At 45.7% G+C, this 24,451-nt stretch overlaps 1 protein-coding gene across 4 annotated transcripts in view; it reads right to left on the minus strand.

Annotated features, from left to right (window-relative positions):
- Window positions 1-264: 264 nt before the first annotated feature.
- Window positions 265-24,451, minus strand: part of MMEL1 (membrane metalloendopeptidase like 1) — a 40,332-nt gene continuing 16,145 nt past the window's right edge. For all 4 annotated transcript variants that reach the window (XM_083452128.1, XM_083452129.1, XM_083452127.1 and 1 more), the window contains exons 5-23: window positions 24,066-24,146; window positions 22,647-22,742; window positions 22,024-22,142; window positions 20,371-20,436; window positions 19,073-19,207; window positions 18,539-18,628; window positions 16,753-16,889; window positions 15,109-15,202; window positions 13,019-13,147; window positions 11,928-12,026; window positions 10,813-10,896; window positions 9,860-9,963; window positions 8,643-8,701; window positions 7,898-8,017; window positions 6,391-6,524; window positions 5,775-5,840; window positions 3,938-4,033; window positions 3,363-3,439; window positions 265-2,012 (exon numbers count right to left, since the gene is read on the minus strand). In XM_083452128.1, the coding sequence (XP_083308254.1) occupies window positions 1,913-2,012; window positions 3,363-3,439; window positions 3,938-4,033; window positions 5,775-5,840; window positions 6,391-6,524; window positions 7,898-8,017; window positions 8,643-8,701; window positions 9,860-9,963; window positions 10,813-10,896; window positions 11,928-12,026; window positions 13,019-13,147; window positions 15,109-15,202; window positions 16,753-16,889; window positions 18,539-18,628; window positions 19,073-19,207; window positions 20,371-20,436; window positions 22,024-22,142; window positions 22,647-22,742; window positions 24,066-24,146 (1,886 nt within the window). In that variant the 3' untranslated portion in view covers window positions 265-1,912. The remainder of the gene's footprint in view (window positions 2,013-3,362; window positions 3,440-3,937; window positions 4,034-5,774; window positions 5,841-6,390; window positions 6,525-7,897; window positions 8,018-8,642; window positions 8,702-9,859; window positions 9,964-10,812; window positions 10,897-11,927; window positions 12,027-13,018; window positions 13,148-15,108; window positions 15,203-16,752; window positions 16,890-18,538; window positions 18,629-19,072; window positions 19,208-20,370; window positions 20,437-22,023; window positions 22,143-22,646; window positions 22,743-24,065; window positions 24,147-24,451) is intronic.

Consider the following 24,451-nt stretch of genomic DNA (forward strand, 5'->3'; position numbering starts at 1 on the left):
AAGTGGTAGAGGACCTACTCTGCCTGTAAAAAGTCCCAGCTTCAATCCCTGGCTTCTCTAGGTAGGGCTGGGAAAGACCACCCTGTCCCCTCATCTCAGAGGGCTACTGCAAATTGGTGCAGACCATGCTCTAGAAAGATATGGAGTGCTGCATTTGTGCTGCTGGGCCTTCTATCTTACCCAGCCCTCTGGACGACGTGGAGTTTCTGTATTCCAGTAAGCCAGTGGAAAGCATTTAAAAGAAAAGATGTGCCAGGGAACCAATGGATTTTAGCATCACTTTACAGCAAAAGCTGACAGGCTGAAGAGACAGTTCACCATATGAAAGCCAAGACATGTTGCTACCTTTCACAAGAAGTCATCACAATGCAGGCTTAGGGGAATTTCATGGTAGTGTACCGAGCCATTCGATCTACTGTTGGGTATAGGGTATGAACGTTCCCTAACACCCCCGCCCCCGCTGCTGTGCAGTCCTTCCAGCTGTTTTGGTTGGACTTGCATGGGTAGCACACCCTAACCCCCACCACCCCTCCTGGCTGGAAAGAAAAGGCATGTAGAATTGCCAGGCAGGCTTGTTGTGCAAGCACCTCTGGTCCCCCTGTCGGCAAACTCCGTTGCTGAGTGTCAGCAGGATTGCAGCTCAAAATGGGGTCACTGAGAACGGAAAATCATCAGAGGTGTTGACGGAAGTAAAAAATATTGTATAAGATGTGAACATATGTTGTATGACTGTTGGAACTGATATGTTAAAAAAATAATAAAAATGTATATAAAAAAACAAAATGGGGCCACTGAGAAGGAGGTCTTGGCATGCTTGAAACTCATGGTTTGCAGAAATAGAGTATATCTGTGTGTGTGTGTGTGTGTGTGTGTGTGTGTGTGTGTGTGTGGAACCTAATGGATGCAACCCTCCCTCACACATGCTGCAAAAAAACTCCCAGCTCAATGAGGGCTGAGCAGGTTTGGGGATCATAGAGAGAGGAAAATAGGAAGAAAGGAAAAGAAACTGATAAGGGGGTGCAATGGAGTACCTGGAAGAGGACATGGCTGGCAAGCACCATGAAGTTAATGAGCTGCAGCACAGTGGTAGAGCCTCTGCTTATAGACAGATGGTCTTAGGTTTAACAGGCTTATCAACAGCTGAAGTGACTGCTGCAGAAAATCACAGCATCGTAGAGTTGGACTGGGTCCTGAGGGTCATCTAGTCCAACCCCCTACAATGCTACAATTATTTTTTACTAGAGGTACTGAAGCAGGGAATCTGTCAGAGATGCTGGAATCGCATCCTGCACAGCCGATTCTGTGTTGAGTAAGGAGGTTGGACTTGATGGTCTCAGGGATACATCCCCATTATTCTATGACTTATATGCATACTTGTCTGAGAGCAAGGCTGTATGCAAAAAGCAGCATTAATTGGGAATGAAATGAGATTGTGCAGCTAGGAGGGGCTGGTGGATCGATCCCATCCTCGGACAAAGATGAACACAGTAGCAGCATGGGGTGAGGGAGCCTCAATGATACTTTGCCCATCTTCCAAAAGGCATAAGACATATTAAAAGTAATACTCCTTGCTGAAAAATAGAACTGTCTTTTGTTCTGAAGTAGCTAATCTTTTGAACCCTGATGTATCTTAATAACAGTCAATGTCTTGAGAGAGTCTTTTTTTTTCTTTTCTTTCCTGAAGCAACACAGGTGGCATGTCAAAACACTAGTGCTTAGTCCACTTTGAATCACCGCAGTCACAACTGTAGCTTGACCCACCATTGCTGCGATAGTTGCACCGTAAACCGTGGCTGTGATTGAACTGGAGCAGGCAAGGGGAAGAGACAAAATAGACCACCAGGCACGTCATTGGCGAAACCCGAACAAATTCGGACAACGGAGGTCTGACTGTAGAGGCCAAGTCCTTTGGCTACCAGATCCTGCATTTCTCAGCGGGGTGCATGGCGGTGCCCTTCTTGCAATGAAACACTTCAGAAAAGGCTTCAAAGTTTTGCAAGGAGCCCATCACCCTAGGAGGGAAGAATAGAAGAGGGAGAGAAGCTGAGGACTGGAAAGGAATGTGTGGGATTAGGTGAGAACCACAGGAGGGCCTTTTCTTTTACAAAATGCATAGAACTTGGAATGGCTGAAAGTGATCTTTCCTTATGGCAGCTTCGCCACTAATTGACCTGCCACTTATGGCTTTAATTGCACATGCCATTAATTATGTGGTGAGTTTTTCTAAAATTAAAGAGTGGTTGGGGGCGATTGTCATGTACGCCAGAGCACACATGTGAAGGACCGCAATAGTGACAGAATTCACCCCCTCCCCCCTTGGTGAAGATAATAATGCTCCCCTTGGCAAACATTAAAAGTAAAGGGACCCCTGAACATTAGGTCCAGTCGTGACAGACTCTGGGGTTGTGGCACTCATCTCACTTTATTGGCCGAGGGAGCCGGCGTACAGCTACCGGGTCATGTGGCCAGCATGACTAAGCCGCTTCTGGCGAACCAGAGCAGCGCACGGAAACACTGTTTACCTTCCCGCCGGAGTGGTACCGATTTATCTACTTGCACTTTGAGGTGCTTTCGAACTGCTAGGTTGGCAGGAGCAGGAACAGAGCAACCAGAGCTCACCCCATCACAGGGATTCGAACCGCTGACCTTCTGATCAGCAAGCCTTAGGCTCTGTGGTTTAACCCACAGCACCACCCGCATCCCCTTTGGCAAACATTATCAGGATGCTAATTGCTGCCTGGGGAGGGAGGATTTTCAATAAAACTGCTTCTAGGGAAGGAAGCCTTAAACTCCCCCTCGTGTGCCTGAGCACAATCACCCCTCACAATGTGTCTTGTCAGCCACATTAGACATTGAAGGCACACTCTTCTCACTTCCTACGGTCACAAATAATCCTGTGGGCTACAGTTTGCTAAGGGTGCTGAGTTGCTTAGAGATCCCTATTCCCCACCCAGAATTCCCCAGGAAGAGGGATCAATTGCTAAACAACTCTGGGAATTGTAACTCTGTGGCTGCAATCTGACAATCAATGAATGTAATAAACTTGGCAAAACAACACCTCGCAATAGAAAGTAAACTATAGTTTTGGCAACCATTCTTGCTTTTTTGGCTGAGTGTGCTCAGCTCCAGAGGAATGACACTAGTGCAGCTGCTGAGCTGCTACGGAATGCTTATGAACATTCCAATTGTTCATTTCCCCCGCTGAGAATCCTGGCGAAGCAGGGAAAGAGAGAGCTGTTGGTGAGAACGGGTGCAGAGAAATGGAAAGCTGGCAGTATTGCAAAGGTAGTGAACTGGTCCACTGGATCAGTGGCGGTCTGTGAGTGAGCAGAAGGTAGGAGAAGGCTTCACGGGGGCTTTACCTGTATTTCAGTGGACTGTGGACATCAGTCTTAATGGACTGGCTGGCGTATTCTGGCCTGTAGGAACCGCACCATACCTGGGAGATGGACAATGAATTTGATTGTAACTGAGTCTAGAAAGCCTCGGAATACCCAGATAAAACCATTCAAAATCAGCATTGACCCCAAAGCTTGAGACAGCTGAACATTAAATATTACAACCCATGTTGTGGGTGCAAGTACAGCTCTGGGACTGCAAAGCAGCAGGATAATTGATGCAAATAGACATGAGGTGAGCACAGTGGCTTCAAATGCCACAATTTTTTTTGGAAGGCATATTTGCTGTGGATTTCGCTCCCACCCCTCGCAGCGTATTAGAGGGATTCCTCGCAGGAAGAAGGGGCCAGGCACACCAACCTCAGGGTATTAAATCTCATTCACTTTTTGAGCTTCTGACCGATACCTCTCCCACATTAAGGAGCCGATGTGGTTCAGAAGGAGAAAGCATACAAGCCAGACAAATGCATAACATTACATTAAATAAGCCCTCTCCCTGCTCCCAAATAAATATCCTCTTTTCCCGTGACCAAAAACACCTGTGCAAAGTTGAGGAAGAAGAGCTGGTTGTGGGTTAGATCAAGCCCAGGCAATCTTGGTTCCTGTCCTTCTTTTGCCACCCATTTCAAATAGGCCTGTAGCAATAATAATAACAACAATAACAACAACAACAACAACAACAACAACAACAACAACAATTAATTAAAACACCCAAATGAGTAGCTTGAAAAACACAATATCCTCCACCATTCCACTTGTTACATTTATATCCCGCTATTACTCCAAGGGTTAAAGCTATGGTTTTCCCAGTAGTGATGTATGGAAGTGAGAGCTGGACCATAAAGAAGGCTGATCACCGAAGAATTGATGCTTTTGAATTATGGTGTTGGAGGAGACTCTTGAGAGTCCCATGGACTGCAAGAAGATCAAACCTATCCATTCTGAAGGAAATCAGCCCTGAGTGCTCACTGGAAGGACAGATCCTGAAGCTGAGGCTCCAGTACTTTGGCCACCTCATGAGGAAAGAAGTCTCCCTGGAAGAGACCCTGATGTTGGGAAAGATGGAGGGCACAAGAAGGGGACGACAGAGGACAAGATGGTTGGAGAGTGTTGTCAAAGTACTAGCATGAATTTGACCAAACTGTGGGAGGCAGTGGAAGACAGGAGTGCCTGGCGTGCTCTGTTCCATGGGGTCACGAAGAGTCGGACACAACTAAACGACTAAACAACAAAATTATTCCAAGGAGCTTATGGTGAGGTACATGGGCCTCTACCCCACTCCTGTTTTTATCATCACAACAACCTACCCTGTGAGGTAGGTTAGGCTGGATACTGCGACTGGCACAAGGTCACTCAGAGAGCTTCATGGCCGAGTGGGGATTTGAACCCTGGTCATCTGGGCCCTGGACCTGATACTCTTACCACTACACCATCTCTGGCTAATAGTAAAAATGAACTCTTATCCCACCCCTGTTATTCTCACAAAACAGATGGCCGCCTCAAGATGCCCTAATTGCTAAATACGAAATCCACCTGTTGTAGGGCTGTCAGTGGAGTTTCTCCTACAAATTCTGAAGATCTCAGAAGTAACTCAGAGCAGGGCTTTCAGTTCTGTAAAATAGCATCCACTATCTGCACTTTCCAGAAACAAGTGAGGACATTTTTGTCCCGACAAGTTTTCCCGGCGAGATAAATGGACTTTTGCTATGAGTATTGTGTATTGTTTTAGTTTTGCTTGACATGAATTGGCTTTCTCTCACCCCCCACCCTTTTGTTTAAATGCTTTTTTGGGGCTGTTTTTATTGGATGTCATCTTGAGATGATAGTGTAGGCAGAACAACCTCCACCATCCCTAGCTAGCAGGACCAGTGGCTGGGGATGATGGGAACTGTAGTCCAAAAACAGCTTGGAGACCCAAGTCTGGGAAATCTTGGTGTAGAAGGCGATTATTAAAATACTATTAATACTACTACTAGGGTTCTACTCTGAGCAAACTCAGTTGGCTACAGTACATTGGGTGGAAGCCAATGTCACACTCTGGCAAAGTTTCATCTGGTCAAGCATGTCAGCTTGTCAGGCAGAACAATCTGCTCTCTTCCTCCCTGTGGGCTGTTCTGGGCATTCTCCTGCCCCCCAAGTGAATTTTGGGAGGTGTGGGGTGTGTGAAGGGTGAAGAGAGGGAGCAAAAGCCCCATTGCACATGCAGAAATCATTATGCTGATGGGACGTCTTAGGAGCATCTCACCCACTATTCCCATCATCAACATCTATAATAATATACAACCCAGAAGCAGAAAATTCAAACCCCAGTTTCCAGCCATGAATAAGTAATCTTGCAGAACCTCTCAGTGAAAACACACAACAGTTTCAAATCACCTTGTAGGCCTGACGGACGCCTCCATTATCGGCAATGTTTTCTCCCAGTGTGTTGATTCCACTGACCTATGACAACAAATGCTCTTCAGTTCCACATACGGTTGTATTATAGCTCGAAATAATTTTGAACTTTTGAAATCATTGCACTACATAGCAGACATTTTGTGACGGGTGACAATGCACTCAGAATTTCAGATGTGCCCACTGCCCCCCCCCCAAGGGCAACCCTTGACTTAGTGGATTTCCCTGTGGAGAGAATTCCACAATACGTGGCACCACCCACAAAAAAGGGCCTCTCCCAGATACTCATCAATCTGGTCTTAATGAACGATGGGCTAGGAAGCGGAGCCTTTGGTGGCTGCCCACTGGAACTGGTAGGGCAGAAAGCAGGGAGCCCACCAGCAGGTGGCGCCAGAGTCAGAGCCAGCTAATTCTAGTTTTGCCCCTATCCTCCTCCTCCACAGAGTTCTGCAAGGGCAACACTAAGACTGAGCAGAAAGAAGGTGACAGGCATGGGGACCCCCTAGACTCTTCCTAAGTAAGAAGGCATGAAGGTGGGGGCTGATTGAGAGCATACTGAGGTTGGTGGGGCAGTGCCTCCGTGGCCCCAACTCACATTTTGTCCCCCTGCCAGCTCCCAGGTGTAGTTGCCATACTGGTAGATCATGCAGCGCGACTGCTCCTTGAAGTGTGTGGCAGAGAAGTTGCTCCACCAGTCAAACATGTTGCCCTCTTTGTCGAAATTCCTGCCTGTTTGGGGACAAGGAGAAAGAAATGAGCAACCTGGCAGGGACCCACATCACAACATAGGGGCCCTAGGCCAGAGATGGTAGGCAGGGCCACCTCCTTTTTATTTATGTGGAAACACAGTATTTGTAGACCACTTGCAAAAAAAGTATATCTCCAACAAAACACGTATCAAAATCTGCCAAACTTGAGAAAGAGAACTAAGCTATTTGACTGCATAGGCTTGCTATGACACTCCTCTCTCTGACACCCCTATGGTTTTATTTCTCTCTCTTTATCCAACCCACCATGTTGTTTTTCTCTCTCTCTCTCTTTCTCCTACACTCCCATGTTTCTCCCCCACTCTTTCTAACTCCCAGGGCTTTTTTTTGCAGCCGGAGCTCAGCTCTGGCACCTCTCAGGTGGGCGCCATTGCCGTTCTAAGAGAAAGCCACTTCTGCCCTTTGGAGGAGGTGGAGTTGTGGGCTTCACGGCCCCACCGCACGATTGGGGGGATTCCCGGTTGCGTCACCAGCTGGCCAGCGAATCGGCTGGCTCTGGGGGTGTGGCCTGCCCTATTTAAAACAGGAGGCGGCCGGGGATCTCCCTCTTTGCCGCCTGCCAGCTGCTCCTGCTTTTCCCACCCTCCTGCCCTATAAGGTTTTCGTTCTTTGACCTTGCTATGGACCTTGGTTGGTGGCTGTTGAGGGGCCTGGTAGGAATTTTTCCACTTGGCAAATTGGCACCAGCCACTTGGTTTTTGCCTACAAATTGCCACAATTTTCTTGGTATTGGCGGTTAGGCATTGGTATTGCTCTGTAGATGGAAGAGGGGAGGTAATGCCATCACCTGCCCCATATATTGAAGGGTAGTCCGACAAAGTATTCTGGGGGGCGTGGCCCTGTCCGAACCCTGGGGGAGGTGAGGGCCTAAGGCACACCCCCAATCGGTGACCCTGGGGGAGTTCCTAGTTGATGTGCATCAGCAGGACTCCCCCTACTGGTGGTTAACACTTCCTGAACTTCAAGCGGATGGGCTGAAGTTGGATATAGTTGGTTAGGACCAATGCCTAAGCCAATACCGCTCATCACCTGTAACCAATAAAGTTGTGGCCTTATTTAGCCCATTAACCTTAATAATTGTGTCATTATTTCCACTGGGGGGGAACTCGTCACACAACAAGGGTTTGTTTTGAGCTATGGCACCTCTTTTCTAGAAAAATAGCACTGCTACCAGCTCTCTCTTTCTCCAAACATCCCTACGACTTTCTCCCCTCTGTTTTGTCGACACCCACTTCTCTCTCTGCTTCTGAACCTTCTTTCTCCCTGGCCTTTCTCCCCAACCCAGCGAGCTACCAGGGGAGGGGCAGATCAAGCTGCTCTGCTGACTTGCCTTACCATTGTCATCAAACCCATGTGTGATTTCATGTCCGATTACCATCCCAATACCTCCAAAGTTGAGGGCTTGCGGCTGGTGCTTGCTGAAAAAGGGAGGCTGCAGGATCCCGGCTGGGAATACTACAGAAATTAGATGAAAAAGGAAATTATGATGGCAATGGAAGACCATTCAGTGTGATAGATTTTGAGGGTGACTGAGGAACTGCATGGATTTCCTGGGTGCTAAGCCTCTGCTGTGGAAGCTACATTGGCTCCTGGCATGCTACTGGGTGCAGTTCAGGGTTCTTCTTCCAGCATTTAAAGCCCTGAGCAACTTGGCTACCTAAGAGTCTTCCTAGCTCCACATGTCCCTGCCCAGCAAGCATGTTCCATTGCCAGGAGTATCACATGGTCTACAGGCGTGCACCAGGGAGGGGTGAATCTTACTTTCAGTTTCTTATTGTCCCACTTGAAAGTTCAGTTTCTCCACATTTCCACGCACGTTTGTGTAGTTCCCCACCACCACCCAAAAAAAGTTTTCAGGAAAATCCAGCACCATTTCAGTCTGAATTTCTTCTTTGCATGCCATTTTGCCTAATATCAACTTTCCCGCAAAGCTATTGAAATGCATTTTTTCCCTTTTGATTCGTCACTAAAACATGCATTTTTCACTGCTAACTTACCTCGGAGTAAGTCCCACTGGTTTACTTTGAGTAGGCATGTTCAGGGTTGCCACCTAAATCTGTTGGAATATTTTGGGACTTACCAATTTGGTTCCGATTAGGGGAGTAGAAGGCATTGACCACAGCAGCACCAATTAACCATCTGAAAGAGATCAGCGATGAAAGCCGTTGTCAGGATCAGTGCTAACTCGTGTAGCATGATGCAAGGAGGAAAACACCCACACAAACAGAGGAGGAGCCCCCAGCACAACAATGGGACAGTTGCTAACATAAAGCAGTAGAAATGTCCTGTTATTGGCAGGTTGAGCTTCTGAACTCTGTGCTGATCCTCATTAGATAAATGTCATAGAAGCATTTGTAGGGGAGAGTTAGAGGGCAGGGAATTCTTCAATATTTCTTCTCTGCAAGCTTCCCCCATCATTTCATTTTCATCAAGATTCTGAAACAATGTTTGGATTTGGGGCAAAAAGTTTGAGAGGGCCTACCCGCCTCTGATTCCCCTCCATGTTAAGCAAATCATGTCCCACCCCACAGCAGTGGTGCAGTTAGGTTCATAGGAAACTCATACAGAGTTAGACCATTGGTCTATCTAACTCAGTATTGTCTACACTGACTGGCAGTAGCTCTCCAGAGTTTTAGACATGGAGCCTTTCCCATCCCTACCTGGGGATGGTAAGAATGGAACCTTGGACCTTCTGATCACAAAGTTGATGCTCTGTGGCCTAGTTCCAGATTTTGGACTTCATGATCTTACACACACCCTCTCGTTTGATGGAAATGTGAATTGCTTCACTCATTTTGGGGTTCATTCTGCTGAGTGAGGCCCTGGATCTCTGCCCCAAAGTCTGGTTTGTAGGGAAAAATCACCAGGCACTGGAGGTTTAAGAGCTGCTGAGCTGCTGAGTGTCCCCTTAAGATGCCTTCTGCTCCCTTAATACTAATATTATCTTGGCAAAATGAATAAATGTGGCCCTCAAAGCCTTTCTGTCTGACCCCTGGGGCTCTTCCTTTAATTCTCCCCGATCTTCACCCTCTTTTGAATGTTTTTGTCTGGCTGGAATCTGACCTGGGTCTCTGAAAATGCTTCTTGCTTGGCTGAAGGCAGGAGAGAGAGAGTGTGCAGAACCCAGCCTACTCTATGAAGGTAGAATTTGTTGTTCTGCCCACTTTTGCTTCTCTCCCCATTCACCCACTAGCATGTGGCCCCTGGAGTGTTGCCCAGAAAGGCTTGTGGCCCCCAGGCTGAAAGTGCTTCCCCTGTCCTGTTGCAAGACATTATGCAATCCATAGAGATACACACAGGTCTTGGTCAACCTTCTCCCGGAGCTTCCTCAGGCTTTTCTGAGCTCCATGTTGGAGGTTTTGCAGGATGTTTTGAAAGTACTCATGCTCACTGAAGTTCAGCTGTAAAAAATAATAATAATACAAGCATTTGTCTTGAAGGTCCTTTTGCTGAGTTGTTGCCCCTATTACCAAGTAGACATCAATGCCCAGTTACATAGAAAAACCAAAGGGAGTATGATTGTGTAAAAATAATTGTCTTATAAAGCATGTCTACCAGTAATTATCGCGGGTGGTGCTGTGGGTTAAACCACAGAGCTTAGGACTTGCCAACCAAAAGGTTGGCATTTCGAATTCCCGTGACAGGGTGAGCTCCCGTTGCTCGGTCCCTGCTCCTGCCAACCTAGCAGTTCAAAATCATGAAGTGCAAGTAGATAAATAGATACCGCTGCAGCGGGAAGGTAAACAGCGTTTCTGTGCGCTGCTCTGGTTCGCCAGAAGCGGCTTAGTCATGCTGGCCACATGACCCGGAAGCTGTACGCCGGCTCCCTCGGCCAATAAAGCGAGATGAATGCCGCAACCCCAGAGTCGGCCACGACTGGACCTAATGGTCAGGGGTCCCTTTACCTTTACCTTTACCAGTAATTATAGACAAAATGTTGCATCCAATGAAGAAGGGATAGCTCAGCCAATAGAGCATGAGACTTTTAATCTCAGTGTTGTGGGTTCAAATCCCATGTTGGGCAAAAGGTTGCTGCATTGCATGGGGTTGGACTAGATGACTTGTGGTCAATTCCACCGCTACAATTCAATGATTCTAAGTTCTACTCAGGGAAGACCCAACAAAATTAATAAACCCAAGTTAGTCATATCCCTTAAAGTCATTGGGTCTACTCTGAGTAGGACCAGCAATTGGCTACAATCCCAAAACTGTCCTTAATGGAAATGTCCAGGTTTCGCCTTCACACTTACATTTGTGTATTCCCGATCTAGCTTTTCATTCTGACCTTCGAGAATGTAGTCCGGGTAACCTATCTGCTCTCTAATTGCAGTCACCTAGAAGAAGACAGCAGAAAGCAAACCCTCACTTCCTGCCTTTCTCCAGGTCCAGGCAGTATCATACCCATCTACTGGGTTTGTTTATTTTATTTTACAGTGTCTGTATACAATTTTTCCAACCTTTCACATTCATTTATTTTTTAAAAACACCACAATATTTATTTTACACTACTGTTTGCCATGGGCGAGGCAGTTTACAATACTTCAGAAGATCCAAAGCACACCAATATTTATTTCTCAATGAAGGTGCAAACTGGGGGTGGGGGATAACCTCAAGACTGGGGAGTCCAAATCTGGCCCTCCAGGCCTCTCCATCTGGCCTTTGGACATCACCCTAGGCCATTCCCCCTGTTCAGGAGAGGCTTCACACTGGTCCTGATCCCCATCCTTCTCAAGTGCTTTTGCCTGTCTTTGAACTGAGATAATCCTCTGCAACAAACATGTATAGAAACCTCTGATTTTTGCGTAGCTGAAATGCAATTTACTGTATACTCACTTTCCCCTCTTTTTCAACCAGAGGGTCACATGGCCTTGTGGGGAACCCTTTGGAGACAACAAGTCAGTGGTGGGCAGGGCCAGAGGCAAAGTGAGCTGAACAACACATACTTTGTGCTGTAGGCTTGTTTCTAAGTGGACTCACACCACTCTATCCTCTGTGAAAGCATCATCAGAGTTCAAGGACATATCCCAGCAAGGCAAAAGCACTCAAGGAGGATGCAATAAGCGATGGTGAGGGGTGTGTGGTTGGGGAGGGGTGTTTGGTTGGGGATGCTATCTGTGGAGAGTTTGGGGGACCAGATAGAGGTGTATGGAGGGCCACATTCACCCCCCTGGCCTGGGCTTGCTCACCCCTGTTCTGCATCTTCTATGAAAATTCTCCATTGCTTCATATTTGAGAGAGACAGAGAAATGGTCTTCATAAGATATATGAACGTCTGATATATTTGTTATCTTTTTAAATAAGAAAAAAAAAAATCAAGTCAAATTTCATTACTGAAAACTATTCTTAGACACACATTTCTTCTGACCTTCTCCCGAGCTTTCCCTTTTGATGCTTCATCCATCCACTGCAATTCATCCAGTGTCTCGATAAACACTTCACGAATTTTCTCAATGAGGTCTCGGACCTGAGGCAAAAATAGATGGGGGAGGTATAATTCTCATGCCGTTTACAATAACAGAATATAGAGCTCCAAGTGAAGCTCAATCAGGTGTGGGCCATAGGCCCCATCTCCCTGGGGCTCTGGGTGCCTGAGCCGCCACAAAATTACCCATATAGGGGCTGTGCATCTACAAAATGTGGGGGCAGGTGTGGGGGCACCACACCCCTTGCAAAGAGCGCAGATTTCTGGCAGGAGGGGAAGAGAGAGCATGGATTTGGGGAAGAGAGGAAGTGTGACATTTGGACGGGAAGGGTGCAATCGCTGCTGTGCCGTTGGAGCTTGCGCTGCACCCTATGACATCATGACACTACAGCGTGTGTCATGATGTCACGGTGTGGGTGTCATGATGGGTGGGGCACACCTGGCACCTACAGTGTGCGGCCCAAGTCAGTGCCTTTGGTGTGGGCTAAGCTGGGCACATAAAGGTTGTTTCTTTGCTAGCAGAAATGTATCTGTGTCAGTTCCCATCCTATAATGCTGCATGATCAAAAGACAGAACCATGGGCTTGTTTGGACATCACTGAAATTCACACTTTCATATGGCTATGACGAGGTTAGTTATTTTCACTTCCAGTTTCACTTAACCACAGTTTAGCATTGCCCCCAAACTCTAAACTGAGGTTAAAGCAAGCAATAGTTTCTTGGGGAAAACAACAACTTTATAAACTGTGGTTTGAAGTGGGCTTCCTTCACCAAACAAGTCAGGATCAAGCTTTTGGTTTTGGGGTTTGGATGCTGTGAGAAACTGCAGTGAAACCTTCCAAGCTTGAGGCCTATGTGAGGGTCCAATATTCATCTTCTCTCATTATTGTAATGCTAAACTAGAGTTAACATTACACTGGAACCAGCTTTATGGATAGGACAGTGCACATAGGTGGAGGCATGGTTCACAGTGGCTGGGACGGTGAGGGGGCTAGAAACATGGAAATTAAAAAAATCAAGAGACAACAACATACCATACTTTTGCTCTTGCCAGCAAAAGTCTCTCTAACATACAGAGCTCCTACTGCATTCTCCATGTTGGTGTTGACGTAGCTCACGCATTCCCGCCACCGAGCTTCTTCTAGCATCATGCCATAAAGTGCCTTGGAGAAAAGAAGTCCCAAAACTTCTCTCATCATCCAGACCACATCACGCATGCTCCCAACATCCCTTCAGCTGGCTTCCAAACCCTTTATCTGCCCAGCACAAGCTCCTTGTTCTTTGTTCTAAGGTTGTCCACAGTCTAGACAAGGGGTAGTCTACCTTTTTATACCTACCACCCACTAATGCAGGCATAGGCAAACTCCGGCCCTCCAGATGTTTGGGACTACAATTCCCATCATCCCTGACCACCGGTCCTGTTAGCTAGGGATGGTGGGAATTGTAGTCCCAAACATCTGGAGGGCCGGAGTTTGCCTATGTCTGCACTAATGCATCTTTCTTGATGGTAAAATATCCTTACCGCCCACCAGTGCTCGATGGAAGGAGGATTCAGCTTGTGCCACAGAACCCCCTACCGCCCACCTAGAATCCTGAAACGCCCACTAGTGGGCAGTAGGAACCAGGTTGACAACCCCTGGTCTAGACAATCTTAATGCCCTCCTGCAGGGTGGTGGTGATGGGGAGAATTAGATCTGGCTGGGGAGCCAGAATGTTTATCACTTCCACCTGCTATGGGCCAAGTTTGACAGGTCATCTACCCATCAACCATCTACCATTGCAATGATGTCAGATGACCCATTTTTATTTTTTTTTGCCTGCAAAGTTTGAAAGCAAACCATCCTGGCAAAGATGCAGCCTTCATCAGCATATCCTTGGAGTTTGTGGAGTGCTTGGATTGGGGCTGCGCAGTACCAGACTATCAGCTGATAGCCGAGTACTGTGAAGCACTATGCTCTGGGCATATCTCAAAACAATGCTATTAGGTAAATAAATGTACACAAGTGAAATAAATACAAGCCACAAAAGGAAATATGTAAGACATCAAGATACAGAACTAAGAGGCTGCAGCTCAGTAGCAGGGCATGTGCTTTGCAAGCAGACGGTTCCCAGTTCAATCCCTGGCATTTGATTTCTCTTTTGTAAATGTGATCTGTTCAGGGCCAATAATTCTGTTCATTTTAATCCAATCCAATAGATAGTGCTCTAAATGTTTAGAGTAGAGTTTACTTACAGTCAGTGTTTTGGGGGGGTGTGGGGAGACGTAGGGGTACGCATACCCCTAAACATTTTGTGAATCTTTGTACTTTTGTCCATTTACTGTTACTTATTTTTCCTGATTTGAACTATAAAAATGGTGATTTTCTTGATTAAAAATGAGAGTACGGTGGTACCTCGGGTTAAGTACTTAATTCGTTCCGGAGGTGTGTTTTTAACCTGAAACTGTTCTTATCCTGAAGCACCACTTTAGCTAATGGGGCCTCCTGCTGCTGCCGTGCCACCGGAACATGATTTCTGTTCTTATCCTGAAGCAAAGTTCTTAACCTGAGGTACTATTTCTGGGTTAGGGGAGTCTGTAACCTGAAGCGTATGGAACCTGAAGTGTATGTAACCTGAAGCGTATGTAACCTGAGGTACCTCTGTACCCCTAAACATTTTTTTAGAAAAAAAACACTGCTTATAGTGAACAGGAGTCTAATAGGGCAATAGTTACACAGCTGCTCAGGATAGCCTTTTTATATATATAAATTGGGATAATTACAAAGGTTAACCATGATTTTGTTAAAATTCCATTTTGGTCTATAAGAGTGAAAAGGTTAGCAAGTGGTGATGCTCACCAATCTGTATATTTTTTTTAGTATCTCAGCAGAAATCCCATCAGAGTCTTACCAGTAAAATAACAAGGAAGTAAAACAATAAAATAGGGCAATAAAACAGTAAAACGGTGAGAGCAGCTGCCTCGCCTTGCCTCAGAGGTCGGCGGCCATCTTGATAATCCAATTGCAACATACATCTAGAAATTCCCCTCTCCTAAAGAATGTGAAAAGTACCTATAACACTAGTAAATGGCTCCACCCAAAATAATATCAGTAAAACCTGTGAGTAAAAAGTGGGAGAGTCTTACCTTTCGGTAGTTTGCCCTGGCCTCCTTGAAACGCCGGCTTAAACCACTGACTCTGTCAAGTACCAGGCGCCACACCAGATAGTTCTGGATTGTGCTGGGGGTGTATGCATACATGGTGGGGGGACAGGAAGAGCAGAAGTGAGGAATTGTTAAACGGGTTGCTCACTACATAATTTAATTACTAAAACCATTTTGAAATTTAAAACCCCTCAGGGCAATTTTGAACTGATAAACATCTAGGAAGGAAGGGGTTAAATTGTCTCTTTCCTCCCCACTGCCCCCATTACTGCATCATTCAATAAAAGACACTCTGAAACATATGGAATGCATAAGCTCTGCTATAACTTGCAATGCAGTCCTCAGCCAGTTTAGTCAGCCATTAAGTCCTGCTATGTTTAATGAGTACTCAGCCCAGAGTGCTCACTGGAAGGACAGATCCTGAAGCTGAGGCTCCAATACTTTGGCCACCTCATGAGAAGAGAAGACTCCCTGGAAAAGACCCTGATGTTGGGAAAGATTGAGGGCACAAGGAGAAGAGGACGACAGAGGACGAGATGGTTGGACAGTGTTCTTGAAGTTACCAACATGAGTTTGACTAAACTGCGGGAGGCAGTGGAAGACAGGAGTGCCTAGTGGTCCACGGGGTCATGAAGAGTCGGACACGACTAAACAACAACAACGTTTAATGGAGCTGTACACATAGCGCTGCAGCCATAATAAGTCCAATGTCATCATTTAAAGATTGACACTGAGGTCACTTTCAACCCATACACTGAAAGCACTATGATGCCAATTTAAGCAGTTATGGCTTCCCTCAAAGAATACGGGTCTCTCATCGCACATGAACTACAGCTCCCAGAATTCTTTGGAGGAAGCCATGACTGTGAAGCACCATGATACTGCTTTAAATGTATAGCGCAGATGGGTCTCTCTGTCTCTGTCTCTCTCATACACACACACACACACACACACACACACACTCACACTCACAGTGTCTCTTTCTATTCAGTTTCTCTCCCTCTTCTTGTGTTTCTCTTTTACTCAGTCATCCTCTGTCAGTTTTAGTTTAACTCACTTTCTCTTTTTTCAGCTTTAAATTCACATCTTAACATTTCAACATCAGTTTGCAAATAAATAATAATAATGATGATGATAATGTTTTGCCTAATATACACATTTTTTTGCAAAGCCATGTAACTTAATAAATACAATGCATTTTTGCTTGTTTGTTTCACCAATAATAACTGTGTTGGGTTTTTTTGCAAGACGATTTCTCTAAAATAATGCACTTTGTACATTAGTTTCACTAATACGTGCATTTATAGGCACACTCTAGCATATGCATTTTTGTTCATATTACCTGGCTGGAAAACTGGAATGAAAAATTCAGAAAAGTGTGAATTTTTGAAAGATGTCTGTGTTTTGATCTGTGTGTTGCTTGGGGAAATGCAGATTAAGTAAATTCAGCTCTAAATGTGGACTGAATTGTATTTCTCCCCATCCCCTCTTCTCCTTGTTTGTTTCTCTGTTTTACTTTCTGCTTCTCTTTTACTGTTTCATTTTCTTTCTCTTTATGTTTTTATATTTGCTCCCTTCTTCCCCCTCCCCTCCCCTGCCTCAGTCCAAGAAATCTGGCATCCCTACCTGGCTGAATAACTGGCGATGACAGCTTTTAGCTCCCGAAGATATGGCATTCCGTGCACGACCACCTCCTCATTGGGACTGATCTCAATGTTAACCGAAGACATTACATTTTGGATGAAGAGTGTCCAATTGAACCCCTAGATGAGAGAGAGAGAGAGAGTGGGGAAGGGGGAAATGAAAACAAGTCCTTTAAAAAGATATCGGGAAATTCCATTTTCATCCCTCTGTGGTCCTGTTGAAATTGTTTTTCATTGAAATTGACATAGCAAAGGGATTTGCTCAATGAATTTAATTCCTGATACAGTGGTACCTCGGGTTAAGTGCTTAATTCGTTCCGGAGGTCCATTCTTAACCTGAAACTGTTCTTAACCTGAAGCATCACTGTGTCTAATGGGGCCTCCAGCTGCCTCTGCACTGCTGCTGCACAATTTCTGTTCTCATCCTGAAGCGAAGTTCTTAACCCGAGGTACTATTTCTGGGTTAGCGGAGTCTGTAACCTGAAGCGTCTGTAACCTGAAGCGTCTGTAACCCAAGGTACCACAGTAATGCACAGTATTAAAAGAAGGGGGGGGGGGGATTGATCAGGAAGTGCAAAAGCTGGTGGACACACTAGTTCAGGAGATCCAGTTCGGTTTATATCAAATCACAAAGAATGGATTCCTTAAGCATCCCTAGATAATACATTCCTCAACACGTCCCATTCAAAGGTATTTATCATCATGCAGAAAAGGATTCACAGGGGGAGAGCCCATAGAATTCAGTGCTCTAAGGAACCCTGGTCCAGTGCTCTTCAACCTTGCCCAGATGCTGTTGGAGCACATCTCACATATTCCCTGAGTCCTCCACGCTCCATGCACAACCTGTAATGTCGGATGCAATTGAAGCATCCCTGACAGGTGGCCACTCAGCCCCTTCCTGAGCACCTCCATGCCATTTCCTGAGGCAGACTGTTCCATTGTTGATCAGCTCTAACCATTCTGAAGTCACTTAATGTACAGCTGAAATCTGCTTCCCTGTAATGTCCACCCATCGGTGCTAGCCCTGCCCTCTGGGTCCAATCATGGCACAGGCCAAATGAAACTTACCAGTAGTAGTTGGTGGGGCAAGTGGGGCTGTGTTGCTCTCCACAACAGTGCACATCACTGTTGCTTAGCGGGGGGAGGGGAGCAAGGCAGCAGGGAGCTCAGCAAGGAGCAGGCGCAGTGTTGGGAGGGTCAGATTAGCTCCACCATTGCACCCACAGTGTGCTCCCCACTGCCTTGCCCCTCCTCCTCCTCCTCCTCTTCTCAGGAAGTGGTAATGCTATGTGGCATTAGAAAGCCGGGAAGGCAACACAGCCCCATTTGCCCCACCAGCTACTACCGGTACGCTTCATTTTGCCTGTGCCTCGATTGGACAGAGCAGGACTAGGTTCTGAGGCTTCCTTCAGAACATAGTCATGGCTTCCTCTACTGCTAACTAGGGATGGGGGAGGTTTCAATTCATTTCACATGTAAAGACAAACAGACCTAATTAGTACTTTCCTAAGCAAATTGCAAACAGAAGCACAATCACCCTTTGAAATTCGCACATCTCTGAATTTTGCAGAGCAGGCCAGTATGGTGCACACAAAAATTGCAAACTGGTGTAGAAATGTGGAGAACTGAACTTAAGAGCATGAAACCCCAAAACGGACAGAAACCAGCATTGTCAGATTCACCCAACCCAGCTAAACAACATTTTATGTTTTTGAATCTGAGATTGTCATTCCAATAGCACATTAGGGAGAAGGCCTTCAAACACTTACATTTAGTTCAAACTTTTCCTGGAGTTCAGCAACAGTCATTTTGTTGTATAACAAAGTCACATCATGCCTTTCCTCTGTGGGCACTGTAGCCTAGAAAGCAAAGATCAGAGTTGCCCTCATGTTGTGCCAAAACGAAAATTTCAAGGATAATTTGGAAGTTACTCCTTGGATGAGACACCCAGGAAGTTCTCTGTCCATTGGCTCAAGGGCTCTTTGTGAGTTGTCACATTGCGCAGCGGAGGAACCCAATGGGACAGTTATGCTGATAGAAACTCGTTGCTCTGGCTATTGGACAACAAAGTCACCAGCAATGTGCTTATGCATTCTCATGCACCACAATGTTCCACTGGCACAAAGCATTTCACCACTGGAACAAGTACACCACTATGTGTGTTTAAATTAGTGCTACATTTGATACAACCCAATGGGTCTACATTTGAGTGTACTAACATTGGCTATAACCCTATATATACTGCTGTCCTCATTCCCTTTTGGATTTACTCTTCAGCTTTCCAAAAAAAATGCTGTACTCACATTTGCTACATCTGTTTCAAATTCCATAACCTTTCTCATTTCTTCCTGGACAAAGTTGTCATCTTTGGACATATTCATATCTTCTCTAATCATCTTGGCAATGAGGACCATGTACTGGAAGTAAGCTTCCCTCACCTAAACAGAGGAGGACAAAGAGAAGATGTTAGAAATTTTCATATAAGCACAGTCCAGAGGCAATAAATTAATCAGGCAAAGTTGTTAACAGTCAGAAACACTGAAGGTAGAGACTACCACTGGATAGTTCAGTGCCTTCCAATTCATTTGATAGTCCTACATCTGACGTATAAATATATAAACCAGAGATGGGGAGCCTGTAGTCCTTCAGTTGATGTTGGACTACAACTCCCACCATGCCTGACCATCTACAGTGCTGGCTGCAGCTGATGGGAGTTGATGGCCAACAACATCTGAAAGAACATAGCCCCCCCCCCAACGTGTTCTAAATTATCTGGGATTGGTGTCTCTGAAGGACCACCTTAGGGTTGAGCTTGGCTGTTGATACTTTAATCAGCAGAGATGCAAGAAAAGCTTAGTAGGCTCAGGCCAGAAAATGAGCTTTGGGGTCTTGTAAGTAAGAAGAAAAGATGACCACCTAGGTAAAGGGACCCCTGACCATTAGGTCCAGTCGTGGCCGACTCTGGGGTTGCGGTGCTCATCTCGCTTTATTGGCAGAGGGAGCCAGCGTACAGCTTCCGGGTCATGTGGCCAGCATGACTAAGCCGCTTCTGGTGAACCAGAGCAGTGCACGGAAACGCCATTTACCTTCCCGCTGGAGCGGTACCTATTTATCTACTTGCACTTTGACGTGCTTTTGAACTGCTAGGTTGGCAGGAGCAGGGACCGAGCAATGGGAGCTCACCCCGCCGCGGGGATTCGAACCGCTGACCTTCTGATCGGAAAGTCCTAGGCTCTGTGGTTTAACCCACAGTGCCACCCGCATCCCAGATGACCACCTATGAGCACCCAAACTCTTCTCTGTCTCAGATTGAAATAAGATCCAAATAATAATTCCTGGTTTATGCACCAGAATTTCAATAACATCAGAGGCTTCTTGCTTAGGTATTTGCCAAGAGCAGTAAAAGTTCTGGGGTGTGTAGAGATTGTCAATGTTTTAGGAGATCTCCCTGAGACCAGCACATAAACCATGAATGGAGCAGAGAATAGAACAGAAGCTATTTTAGTGGGTTGTTGACAGGATGTGTGGGATCCCTGGAATATTTCAATATTGTGATGTTCAAAAGGTGAAAGTGAAGTTTGGAAACTGCTAAAATACTTACTCTTTGGTAGTTGCCATCACTAAAGTAGTAATCTCTTGAGGGCATTCCCAACCCAGGCTGGTCAATCTGGAGGAAAAGAATCTCTCTTATTGTGTAGGAAAGGATTCAACAGAAGATGTCAATATCAAAAAGCCATTGCTTAGAAGACGACCAAATGATTTGCATATGGAAGGTCCCAGATCAGATTCAATTCCTGAAATTTCTAATTAAAAGAATGTCCAGCTCTGGGACATTTCTTATTGAGATGCAGAGGAGCTGTTACCAATCGGAAGATACAATACCTAGCTAATGGACCAATCATGTGACTCAGCATACAATTGCTTTAGGGAACCAAGTGAAGGTTCAATTCAGAGCATCCTTAGGATCTCAAGTAGCACACCACATATAGCAGGGATAAAGGTAAAGGTAAAGAGACCCCTGACCATTAGGTCCAGTCATGGACGACTCTGGGGTTGCGGTGCTCATCTTGCTTTATTGGCCGAGGCAGCTGGCATACAGCTTCCAGGTCATGTGGCCAGCATGACTAAGCCACTTCTGGCGAATGAGAGCAGCGCACGGAAACGCCGTTTACCTTCCCGCCAGAGCGGTACCTATTTATCTACTTGCACTTTGATGTGCTTTTGAACTGCTAGGTTGGCAGGAGCAGGGACCGAGCAACAGGAGCTCACCCGTTTGCAGGGATTCGAACTGCCAACCTTCTGATCGGCAAGCCCTAGGCTCTGTGGTTTAATCCACAGCGCCACCCGCGTCCCTATAGCAGGGATAGGCACCCTCCAGATATTGTTGGACTACAACACCCATCAGCCCCAGACAGCATGGTCAATTGTCTGAGATGATGGGAGCTATAGTTCAACAACATCATGAAGGCACCATGATCTGTCTTCTACTTGCACAAAAAGATCATCTGTCTTTTGCTAGAGCTGGTGGTTGACTTGTGCTTCAGTACCGAGCAGAAACAGCTTGCAATACAGTGGGTTATATCTAAGTTAGCCAGGTCCATTAATTTCAATGGGTATACTTGGGAGTATAAGGAGCATGGGTGACAATCCAGTCCTTCCTGTTTGGGGAAACAGCACATGAAGCACAGCATACCAGCTTCCTTCTTACTGTTCTATTTCTTTATTTGGAGATGTTGTTTATTTCAAGGACTACATGCAATTTCCACCTGCCTAGAAGCACTGTGCCACATGCTATATATCTGTGTTTCAATGAAATTGAAATAGTTTAGAAATAATTTATTGTAATTGTTATGAGTAGATTTCTGTTTAATTTTTATATGCTGATATTTAATATTATCCTGTACTATTCTAATGATTGCTGAATGTTACTTTATTTGATGTAGGTTGCTTATTTTAAAGTTATGTTTTATTATCACATTTGTGTATTGCATTAGATTGTTATAAGGTGTACATTCTTTGTTTCTTCAGCTTGTAAACTGCCTTGGGTATTGTAAGCTAGAAAGACGGTATACAAATGAAAAGTGGTGAAGATGATGATGATGAAATCTTAAACAGATGGAAGAGGACTAGTAGAAGACAATATCCACAAAATATTGGGCATGGGGGAGTGAAATGTACAAATGCATGCAATGGGCAAAGAAGAGCAACCCACCAACCTAAAGTACCACAATTCCCTGATTTGATGCTTTCTTACATAAATTATATTTCTGCTGGAATCCCGGTCGTCATGCCACACAAACATGTCAATGAGGACCCGTGCGTTATACTGGAAATTCAATAAGGCAAGCTTGTCTTCTATTTTCCAGTTTGGCTCTGTGGCAAAAGGATTAAAGAAAAGAAAATGAGATTTTTAAAAGTTTAATAATAATAATAATAATAATAATAATAATAATAATAATAGCGGTTTTAACAATGAGTGTGTAAGTGACTGTGGAGGCCAATTCTGGACATAGGTTTCCAGGTGGGAGTTGATCATGGTGAGGGCTTGCCAAGTGTGCCTTCCTCTTAGCATGTTTCTCCCTTGCGTCCTGAGTTCTAGTGTCTTCAAAGCCCATGGCACCTTTGGTAAAGGCTGTTCTCCTACTGGAGCGCTCACAGGCCAGTGTTTCCCAGTGTTTCCCAGTTGTCAGTGTTTATGTTTATGTTTACATGTAAATGTTTACATATACATTTTTTTAGATTTGCCTCATCCCTGTTCAAAGATGGGCACCCTCCTTTATTTACTATTATTTATTTATTTCATAAAATGTATACACTGCTTGGTTGCCAACAACAACAACAACAACAACCTCAAAGTTCCCCTGGCCTCCTTGTTACCGTTTGTAATATTCCAGTCTGCAGAAGCCACTGGCCAGCCTCCAACCGTGTGCAAGACCTTGAGCAGAGGCAATGAGTCACGTTGCTCTATGATGCCTATGAATGGGAAAGGAAAGGAAAGCAGCAGGAAAGAAAAGAAAAATGAATGAGAATAGGGATACTATTCAAGTCATACCTTTGGTTACAGACGCTCGAGGTTGCATTTTTTTGGGATACGGATGCGCCAAAACCTCAAAGTACCGAAACGGGTTTCGGCAGTCACAAATGCGCAGAAGTGCTAAATTGTGCTTTGTGCATGCACAGAAGTGCCGAATCACAACCCCTGCATGTGCATACGTGGTGCTGAGGGTTGCGAACACTGTGGGTTGTGATCATGCCTCCCGCACGGATCATGTTTGCAACCCAAGCATCCACTGTACCAAGGAATTGGAAGATCAAGCTCAGTGTCGCCTACACTGACTGGCAGAGGCACTACAGGGTTTTGGACAAGGGAGATTTGCAGCTGCAGCTGGAAATGCTGTGGTTTGACCCTGGGAGCATCTATATGCAGAGCCAGTGCTCCAGCCACTGAGCTATAGCAGATCCGTGAAGATAAAGGAAGCTACGTCATACTGACTCAGAGCTCAGTATTATCTCCTTAGGTTTGCAGTGGCTGTCCAGGACCTCAGACAGCTCCCTCCCAAACCTGGCTGAATATGCCCGGAGGTTCCTCTCTCTCCTCTTTCCCATGCAGGCACATCAGCCGCCAGCACAAGCTGCATCCCAACACTTGCAACATGTAGCATATCACCAATCAACATTGGAGACAATAGACATAAGTGCATCTAAAACAGGTATCTGAAAGAAGAAATGACTATAGGAAGCTACCATACACTGTCCGACTATTGGGTCCAAACCTGGGACCTTCTGCATGTAAAGCAGATGCTCTGTCACTGAGCTTCCCTTCTCCTAACCAATAAAATATGCAATGCATTATTTCTTTAGCTACATTGTAACCATATATAGGTAAAGGTAAAGGGACCCCCGACCATTAGGTCGGGTCACGGACGACTCTGGGGTTGCGGCGCTCATCTCGCTTTACTGACAGTTTCCGGGTCATGTGGCCAGCATGACTAAGCCACTTCTGGTGAACCAGAGCAGTGCATGGAAACGCCGTTTACCTTCCCGCCGGAGCGATACCTATTTATCTACTTGCACTTTGTTGTGCTTTCGAACTGCTAGGTTGGCAGGAGCTGGGACCGAGCAACGGGAGCTCACCCCGTCGCGGGGATTCAAACTGCCAACCTTCTGATCGGCAAGCCCTAGGCTCTGTGGTTTAGACCACAGCGCCACCCTACTCCATTCACTAAAAGTGGCCGCTAGGGAAAACAACTTGATAAAAAGGGCAAATGGGTGAATAAAGAGGAGGAGGAGACTCACTTTCATTCATACAGGATCTATAAAGCATTTTCGCCTTCTGGAAGGCTTCCCGATCTTCCTGCTCTGGTGTCTCTAGCACACCTGGAGGAAGAAAAGGGTCATGGTAGCATAATGACCTGCAATGCTAGCAGTTTCCCAGAAAGTTAACATGGCTTCTCTGTTCTCTCTGTTTGGGTGAAGGTGAAGTCATGGCTGCAACAGCTGATAAAGTACTTGTGGTTTCGGCCTCCACTGTCTCTGAATAGCAATTGCTGGTTGGGCCACTGTGAGAAGAGAATGTTGGATTAGAACTGTGGTTCCCAGCATGGGGCAATTTGAGAATGAGTTATGAACAGTGAATGGCTTTGTAGGCTTCCTCCACGTGAATAGGAGTTCCTTTTTGAATA

Source organism: Podarcis tiliguerta, assembly GCF_965153285.1.
Source record: "Podarcis tiliguerta genome assembly, chromosome: 8".
Classification (NCBI taxonomy): Eukaryota; Metazoa; Chordata; class Lepidosauria; order Squamata; family Lacertidae; genus Podarcis; species Podarcis tiliguerta.